This window comes from Haliotis asinina, chromosome 8 (genome assembly GCF_037392515.1).
Source record: "Haliotis asinina isolate JCU_RB_2024 chromosome 8, JCU_Hal_asi_v2, whole genome shotgun sequence".
Lineage (NCBI taxonomy): Eukaryota > Metazoa > Mollusca > Gastropoda > Lepetellida > Haliotidae > Haliotis > Haliotis asinina.
The window spans coordinates 26939044-26947368 of NC_090287.1; the positions used below are offsets into that span (position 1 = coordinate 26939044).

General features: G+C 38.4%; 1 protein-coding gene across 1 annotated transcript; it reads right to left on the bottom strand.

Moving 5' to 3' along the window:
* Positions 1 to 4391: 4391 nt before the first annotated feature.
* LOC137293929 (COMM domain-containing protein 1-like) lies at positions 4392 to 8285 on the bottom strand. Its single transcript, XM_067824787.1, has 3 exons — positions 8095 to 8285; positions 6599 to 6892; positions 4392 to 6197 (listed from the first exon to the last, which is right to left on the bottom strand). The coding sequence occupies exons 1-3, from the start codon at positions 8260 to 8262 to the stop codon at positions 6096 to 6098; spliced, it is 564 nt and encodes a 187-aa protein (XP_067680888.1). The 5' UTR covers positions 8263 to 8285; the 3' UTR covers positions 4392 to 6095.
* Positions 8286 to 8325: the final 40 nt, after the last annotated feature.

The window sequence follows — 8325 nt, forward strand, 5'->3', positions numbered from 1 at the left end:
AATTATGCACTGTTTGACGGAAACAGAATCGTATATATGACAGGTCGAACCCATGAAGATCCTGGTTAGTATCGATCTCCTGCAATAGATGCTTGTGGGAAAAGGCGACAAACAGGATAGGGTGGTTAAGCATGTTTGTCCTAGATGAGACATGTCATCGTATACCATTTGAACTGATCCATGCTTCTGTCAGTCCTGGTGTCGATCACTGGATTGTCTGGCCTAAATTTGATTATACACAGACCGCCTTTATATTGTGGAATGCGGCGTTAACTGTCAAACAAAACAAGCAAGCAAGAGTCAACAGGTCAATTATTGTCCAAATCTTTGAAGAAGATTCAGAAGTGGAATATATAAGGAAAGCAAGATTTATGGAAGTCAACATCATTATTGGGAATAACATGTACGGCGTTTCGGGGTGTATGCTTTGAGGAAGGAACAAACATTCGTGTTATTCACAATAAAGAAGTTGACATCCATCTAACGTCCTTTTCGCTTACAGTCCGTTGCGAATCCCGTTTTACATACTAGTATAGAATTCTGAGGGTGCGACGTATGTCAAACATTCCGTCTGTGGACAACACACTGGTCTTCAAGGGCTTGTGAAAACGGAAAGACTGTGACAGCTCGTCTGACGAAGGGCTGTCAACAATCACGTGTTAGATCAGGCAGTCAGGTCGGATTAGACTTGTCTTGTCCTGACCACGGTTGGCCTAAAAGCCTGAACAAACATTTGTGAACCCGCGGACGAACTTGGGTCATGTATGTTAATGACAACATGCTCTTAACATATAAGCTGTTAATAGCAGCATTACTCGTTCGCCCAATTGACAATACCACAGACCAATACCATATCCGTCAAAATGAAGTAAAAAGAGTGTCAGATTTCCCACTAGCACATTAGTTATGGAGGTAGATATAGTTAGCAGTATATACTGAGTCAAAAAAAACCTTCACAAATGTAATTTCTAAAAATTATGAATAATTTTTCTTTTGACACATCTATGTATCAGAAATGGGATCACAATCTTTCGACTCAAGAAAAACGTTAGCAAAGCCCACTCAAACCTATCCATTCGTCGTGCAAAGTTTTGCACGTGCAGTTGATCTTTGTAACAAAGTTTTCTTTATTTGCACGTGCTGAAAACACAGTTTTAAATCACAGTTCTAACAGTACTTTACATTGTTCAAATGTGCAACGTGAATGTACTGTTGGCATGTTGCAAGCAGGAAGATCAGTTCTTGACGTCGGAAGAACAATGGGATGCAGCCGTCGAACTGTGTATGACTTGTGAGGTCATCCACAACAAACTGCCACCATTTTTGATCGCCCAAGGTCGGGTCGTCCACGTGTGACGCCACAAGCAGAAGACTGTCAAATTGTCCTACATCACCTATGTGACAGATTTCTCCCAGCTGACATGTGTAGAGGTCGACTGTCTTCACAGACCATTCGAAATTGGTTGCTGGCTGCCAATCTCCATTCTCAATGTCCATATCGTGGGCCAATACTGACTGCGTTTCATCAATGTCAGCGTCTGCTGTGGGCCCAACATCACCTCCAATGGAACCAGAGAGACTGGAATCAAGTCGTCTTTAGTGATGAATGCAGGTTTATCCTGAGATTCACAGACGGCAGCCATAGAGTCTAGAGACGATGTCGTGAATGGTATGCCCAATGTTGTGTTTAGGAAGTCGACAGGGGCAGAAGTTGCATGGTGTGGGGTACTTTCTGTAGGAACAACGGTTCCCGACTTCTGGTCATTCGTGGAAACATCACAGCTGCTGCTTACCACTACCAGGTGCTCACCCCTGAACTCATGGCCCAGGTCTACAGTTCCAGCATGATGATGCTCGGCCGCATATAGCGATGTTGACACGAAATTTCCTTCAAAACATTGGAATCAACGTCATGGATTGGTCATCAAGGACCCCTGACTTTAATCCAATACAGTATGTTTGGGATGCACTTGGGAGAAGGCTTCGTGGTCTTAGGAACCAACCTCAGAATTTGCAGGAACTTGGTGCTGCCTTGCAAGACCAATGGCACAGAATCCCCAACCACGTGTTCACAAGCATCAGGCAGTCGATGAGGAGAAGGTGTTCGGCAGTGGTGAATGCGCGGGGCAGCCATCGAGCTTAGAAATTTCGAATATTTATTCTTGTGACTTGACATTCTGTCTACCCATGTTTTGGAACAGTGGAACTGATTGTGGCACTGTCAGTGTATTGAGTAAATCAAACAGGTCACAGCAATGAAATAATAACAATTTAACCATCTTACCATTTCTTGTTCTTTTATAGTAAGAAAGAATGTGAAGTTTCTTTTTTGACCTTAGTATATATTCTCGCCCTAAAACACCTGGGCATGCCATGTTTTTGACTGATGTTTTAGAACTTGGCAAGTAACAACAGCGAGTGTGTTAGTGAGCAATAGTATCATGATGTTTCTCTGTAGATTCCCGAGTCTGAATGTTTTTGACCATGGTATAAAAATCTAAACCAAACATATCATCAATAGAAATAAGTAGTCATTCAATAACCACAATGTAATGCAAAATTTAATTGTAAATTAATTGTAAATTGAAATTATGTTTCCAAATGTCTTCAACTGTCCCCCCTCTCAAGGTGACACAGTGTGATATTGCTAATATAGTTTTTACAGTTGCCTTAACTGGACTTTGCTCTCTGCTCACTGAGATGGAGTAGATGGACACCTTATGTGTACTGAACTTTGAGGTATATCACCCCCTTAATTGGGTACTGAAATCTTGTGAACGAGAATCTGTGAAAAGTGAAGAGTGTATCAAATGTAAAAATACCCCCAAAACAAGCAAAACAAAAGAAAAAAAAAAAATCAAAACAAAACAAAAAACAACTTGTAGGTCAAAAAAGCACAGAGCCGATACTTAACACCAAAGTCTGCTTTCTGGCTTCACAAGGTAATAGTACTAGTCCATTTGTATAGAGCATGTATCCATGCACATTGCAAGTTCCCTATTATGTGAGGAGAGGCACTAACACAGGCAGTTTTGCCAGTTTCCCAGTCCCCTCAAACCCTGATATACTATACAAATATATGAGGGGGTATCAAAAAGTTCCAATTTTCACCAAGAAGTTATTGTGCAATCAGGATAAAATCAGTGATCCTTGTCTAGTTACTGGACATAGAACTATCTAATTCACTAAATCCAGTCTTGTACTGTTTGCTCCTACAAACCAGTACCTCCATGTATGAAGAAGATTGAGGCAGGCAGTGTAAATTGTTATTAATTTTCTTTTTTCACATAAAGGTTTGCACTGCACAACAAATACAGGATGAGATGAAATCTGTTTATGGTGATGATAGCCCATCCTATGACACTGCTGAGAGATGGAAAAGGAATTTTCAAACCAGTCAAAATATGAGCCATGAAGTGGACGCCCCTCGCTGACTGATGACATGGACACTGTGAAGAAAGTCGAGGCACTGGTTCAAGAAGATCGCCGTGCAACAACATAAATGGTTATGCATGAGACTGACTTGAGTTATGGAACATCATTCATAACTAACTGCACATGACAGATTCCCCGGAACATGTCACAGCAGGTGTTGGAGCTTCTGGAGTTGGACGAAGGGGATTTCTTCAGAGTCTTGTAACCATCGTTGAATGAGGAGTCTATTTGAATGATCCAGAGATGAAGAATGGAAGAAGAGGTGGGTGTAATTCTGATAACATGAATGGGGTCATTCAAGAGGTGGAGGATTGGCTTTCTATGAAATCAGGGGACTTCTATTCAGCCGTTCTGTGCATGGTCAAGAAACGGTGGCGATGGTGGCTATGTAGAGAAGTCATAAGGACACAAAAGCATTATAATGTTTCTACCCTGAATGAGTCTTGGTGATCATTAGAGCTTTTTGATATCTCCTCCTATGTCATCAGAGGAAAATAAATTTTGTTTAATGCAAGCTCAGAGCCCTGATATATTGCCCCTGGTCAACGAGTACAGAAGACTTCCTGTGGAGAATACAACTGGTTACCTGTCAGGCACTCTAGGTTCAAATTCAGACTACCATCATATCATACCAGGTACCCAAACTCCCTTGCCTCAGTTGGGACCACATGTACCACATGCACCCCTTGCGGGTCAGGACTGAAGTCCTAAAAACTCTCAGGAGTCAAGCTGCCAAACACTGCCCCCCATCCAAGACCTCACTGTGCTGAACTCTGCTTGTAAAGTTTTTGGGAATCCACAGTGGGTGAGCAGGTTAGACAGCAGACCGTGTGCTGGCAAATTAATCATGCTGATCCCGTTGAGGTCTTGGCTTGGGTTGTCAGCGCCAGCAGGCAGCAGGCTGGACTCTCCCATGTTTTCTGCAAAGTTTCATGGTTTATTCTATCTTTTCTTCCTTTTTTTTCAATTCTAACTATTAGTAACGTAATGTATATGTTAAATATACATTCACCTTTCTTTGTAGCACCTTGAGGGAGCATCAAATGCACAGATACAGGCACAGTTACAAATACCCACTATTATTATTATTTTATCCCTATCAAGAGCATTCACTGGGGGATAAAACAGTGTGTGCTAAAATATGAATTTTGCAGAGTTGTTCCACTCTTGAAGCAAGAATCTGCTAATCATAGTCTGAAATTCAGATTGCCCCAGATCTTGACCCTTAACACTTATGCACTTTGCATTTGTGGTTTTGTCAAGTAACCTATAACCTTTATATGACAACAACAACAATATGTTTGACAAGGGACTAGTCTCCTTGTGTTCTGTCTCCTAAGTGCAATCACTCAGTTGCTAAAATGCACTTTTAAAGGAGTGTAAATGGTGTTAAAGGCTGAGATCTTGTGTAAAGAGAGATACACTGAAATACTTTCATAACACACAAAACTACCTAAATTAGGGAATTGGATTATGGGTGTGATATTTGTCATGAGGAATATTTAAGTTATTTAACACCCAGCATGTACAGATATACATTGGTATATGGGAGAGCATGATATTTAGCATGATTTCATTGGCTATAATCACTAAAATGTTTATTTGAAAACTTCATATTAACTTGGAACAGTTTTAAACTTACAGAACAGGAATAATCTAGCTCATAAATCTGCAGTGTCAAGCAACAATGAGAGAAATATTTTCTTTAAGCACTAAGAAAGTTTAAGTTGTTAACATTTAGTATAAATGATGCCAAATTGATGGTTTGACTGACAGTTTTAACTTTCTTGGCTGTCAGTTAAAATATTAGGAAGTGTGTAATAATCATGCAAACAAAACTAGGAAAATGATCATGGTCTCCTTTCACAAGCAACATTTACTAAATTTAACCTTAACCCCCAGTTTTTAACACTGTCCTAAGGTTACTTTAGACTTAGGTAACCTTAGTGCAATGTTAAAGAATGGGGGCTAACTTTAGTAAAGGTTGCTTTGTAAAAGGAGTCGCTGGCAACTTAAATGTCAAACAACTATCTACTTCAACTTTGGTTTATTAAGAGCTTTATTTTCAGTTAACCGTTTAATTTTATACAATTTCACATTCATATCATACAACACAAATTTTGAACTTGTGTAAAAATAACCGATGTGAAGAAAGCTATTTGCATTTTCAACAGATAAGACTAGGCTTATAAGGTCACCATAACAGTTTCTTTGTACTTACACTCTCCAGCATCTCACTTTCAGGTACTCTTGCTACCAATGTTACAGTAATAGCAATTCCATTATGTTTGTCAATGCCCACTGATTTTCCTCAAAACCGCCAAAAGATGATATAAGAAACTCTCTGCAATGCTTGAGATGAATCCCAAACCTTTCCCAGTTCTATGAGGTCTTTCTTGGGAAAACAGTGGGAGGTAATTTGGTGAGGAGTGTGTATGATGAACAAGGGACAGAATAAGATTCATTATACATGGAATAAGCTAAAACTGATGGATGTGGAGAGATCTGATCTCAAACTGAGCAAGTATTTACCCTTGCTGAATTATTAAAAGAATCTCAGTAAATATGTAGACAGTGATCACATGATCAGATGTCTGACTGATGTTGAGAGTCGAGTTTTCAGTACATATAGTGGTGGTTAAAACAACATGGACATATCACTATTGTGAGTTTTTGGCAATTTCTTCTTCAATCTCTTGCATGCTTTGTAACACAGATGATAAATGGTCTTCATCCATCTCAAAACGTATAACATCACCAGTCTGAAAAGAAATAGAAAACAACTCTTATGATCATACTTCCAGTTTATACTTTTTAATGCTAGAAATTTGTAACAATCCTTACAATGCAGCCTGTGGCCATCATGTTACGTGGACATTCTTTTATGATTTGTTGTGGTGTTGAGAAACAAAACACATGAATTTGAGTACAGTACATGAAGCTCATAAATTTCATCCAAACTTTGCTATTGGTAAGACACACTATATGAAGTACTGTTTTCAAATAATGACTGACGGAAGTACTGTGACACAAATTAAACTTAAAAATTTACACCCAAAAACTTCATGCTGTTCTAGATTCATATTCTCTTTTTTTCAGTAATCCTTCCTTTTCCCTGAAAATAATATTTTTAGACTAATATTCTAAATAATTACTTAATTACTTTTTCAATATTCTGGCCATCACTGATGTGCAATTCCATAATGGCTGAAGGAGTGTTGATCTCATCAATGTGACGAGCCTGAGATTTCAAGTCAATTCTCCATGACACTTTCTGGAGTGAATTACCCCATGTTGTATGAGCCACTATACTGTCATGTATTTTCATCTTATTAGATTTCCAAAACTTTCTGAAAACATTTGCTTGTGCCTCTGTTAGGGCTCCTTCCTTTCTTTTCATCTGTGCAGTGATGAAAGCTTCAAGTTGGGTCATATCCATGTCTGCTGACACCATGCTCTGTAATAATAACATGTGTTCTATGAATATTGTCACCTTACAGATGTGGATGACTTTGAAATATTATTTATATTTTGCCGATCACTTGCATGTATTGGCCACATATATCACGCAAAAAGGAGGATATATTTAACATGACTCAACTGTGAGTTATGGTGATCTATTCTGCAAATGTTTGTCCAGTAGAATAAATATTAAACCTGACAACTGTCATTGTATTAAGAGCTGTCTTCAATGTCAGCCCAGTTGGTTTCCTTTTTGTTTTTTTCGTTGCATTCTTGGTGATATGAGAACCAACTGAAAAGTTGAAAACACATTTACAAGACTGTACCTGAGACACATATCTATTATGCAGTCTGACCCTATAAAATCCAGCAAGGGTAATTCTTATCAATACATGAATAATACTTCCAGATAACATATGATGTAAGGTGACACACGTTTACCATAACCTTTACATTTTGAGTCAAAATGATCCACGAAGAATTCTTATTCGAATAAATACTTTCATATTAGTGCATCAATCATGTTCAGCGTCATATCTCTTCCTCCTGGGATATCCAGACACTCAATGCCAATGGCAATGCAAAATAATAAGATCGTGCATTTAACATGCTGTGTTCTGAAATATAGATCATTGGATCACATCAATCATTTATAATAAGCATAAAATAATATTAAGCAAACCTCAGGCAAACAAATTTGAAATATGAAAAGTTGCATGACAGTATGTCTGTCAGTTGTTCCGAACATACCCAAATGAGGTTGAAAGTGCATTTATGAATTGTGCCAACATACACCTGTAACAAGACCATCCTAAGAGTGAAATGGAAGATAAATGAAGATTCGGTTCAACAGCAAAGCCAAGGAAATAGCTAGCAGTCATGCTAAGAATTTATTGCTATAAATTACAATATTATTATTAACATATATTTTCAAAAGTAATTTGTTCGGGTTACCTAAATAGACAGTCAGAGCACGGTTCGTGCAAAATCTATAGTTGGTAAGAGTGCCTCCTGTTCCCCCATCTCAAATAATTTTTATTCATTGACATATCCTAGAATTATTAACAAAAACCTATAGTTAAACAGTAAGAAATGCCATAATACTGTTACCAATGATCAGACTCTGAATGTAAAAGGGGGTGTTTCCCCATGTTTGAGAATGTTGGATTCATCATCGTTTCATATAAAGTTAGCTACCTTTAACAAAGAAGAACATCTCGAAAGTAATTGATTAAACTGGTCTTCAGGAAGATCAGGGTATACTTCATCTTTCAGAAAACTGTCAGTTATATCTTTATCCCCGTAATAATTTCGCCGTGCTATGCCGTTCAGCAATGCAAGGGTACTTTTCGGGTCGTCCGCCATCTTTCTGTCATGTGACCATTTTATGGACTGAAGAACAAACGAAATATTTACCATAGTGTAATG

Coding starts and splice junctions, on each gene's coding strand:
- LOC137293929 (XM_067824787.1), bottom strand. CDS start 8,262: ATGGCGGACGACCCGAAAAGTACCCTTGCATTGCTGAACGGCATAGCA. Junction 6,893..8,094: donor GATGTTCTTCTTTGTTAAAG/GTAGCTAACTTT, acceptor TTATTATTACAG/AGCATGGTGTCAGCAGACAT. Junction 6,198..6,598: donor ATGGCCAGAATATTGAAAAA/GTAATTAAGTAA, acceptor ATTTCTTTTCAG/ACTGGTGATGTTATACGTTT.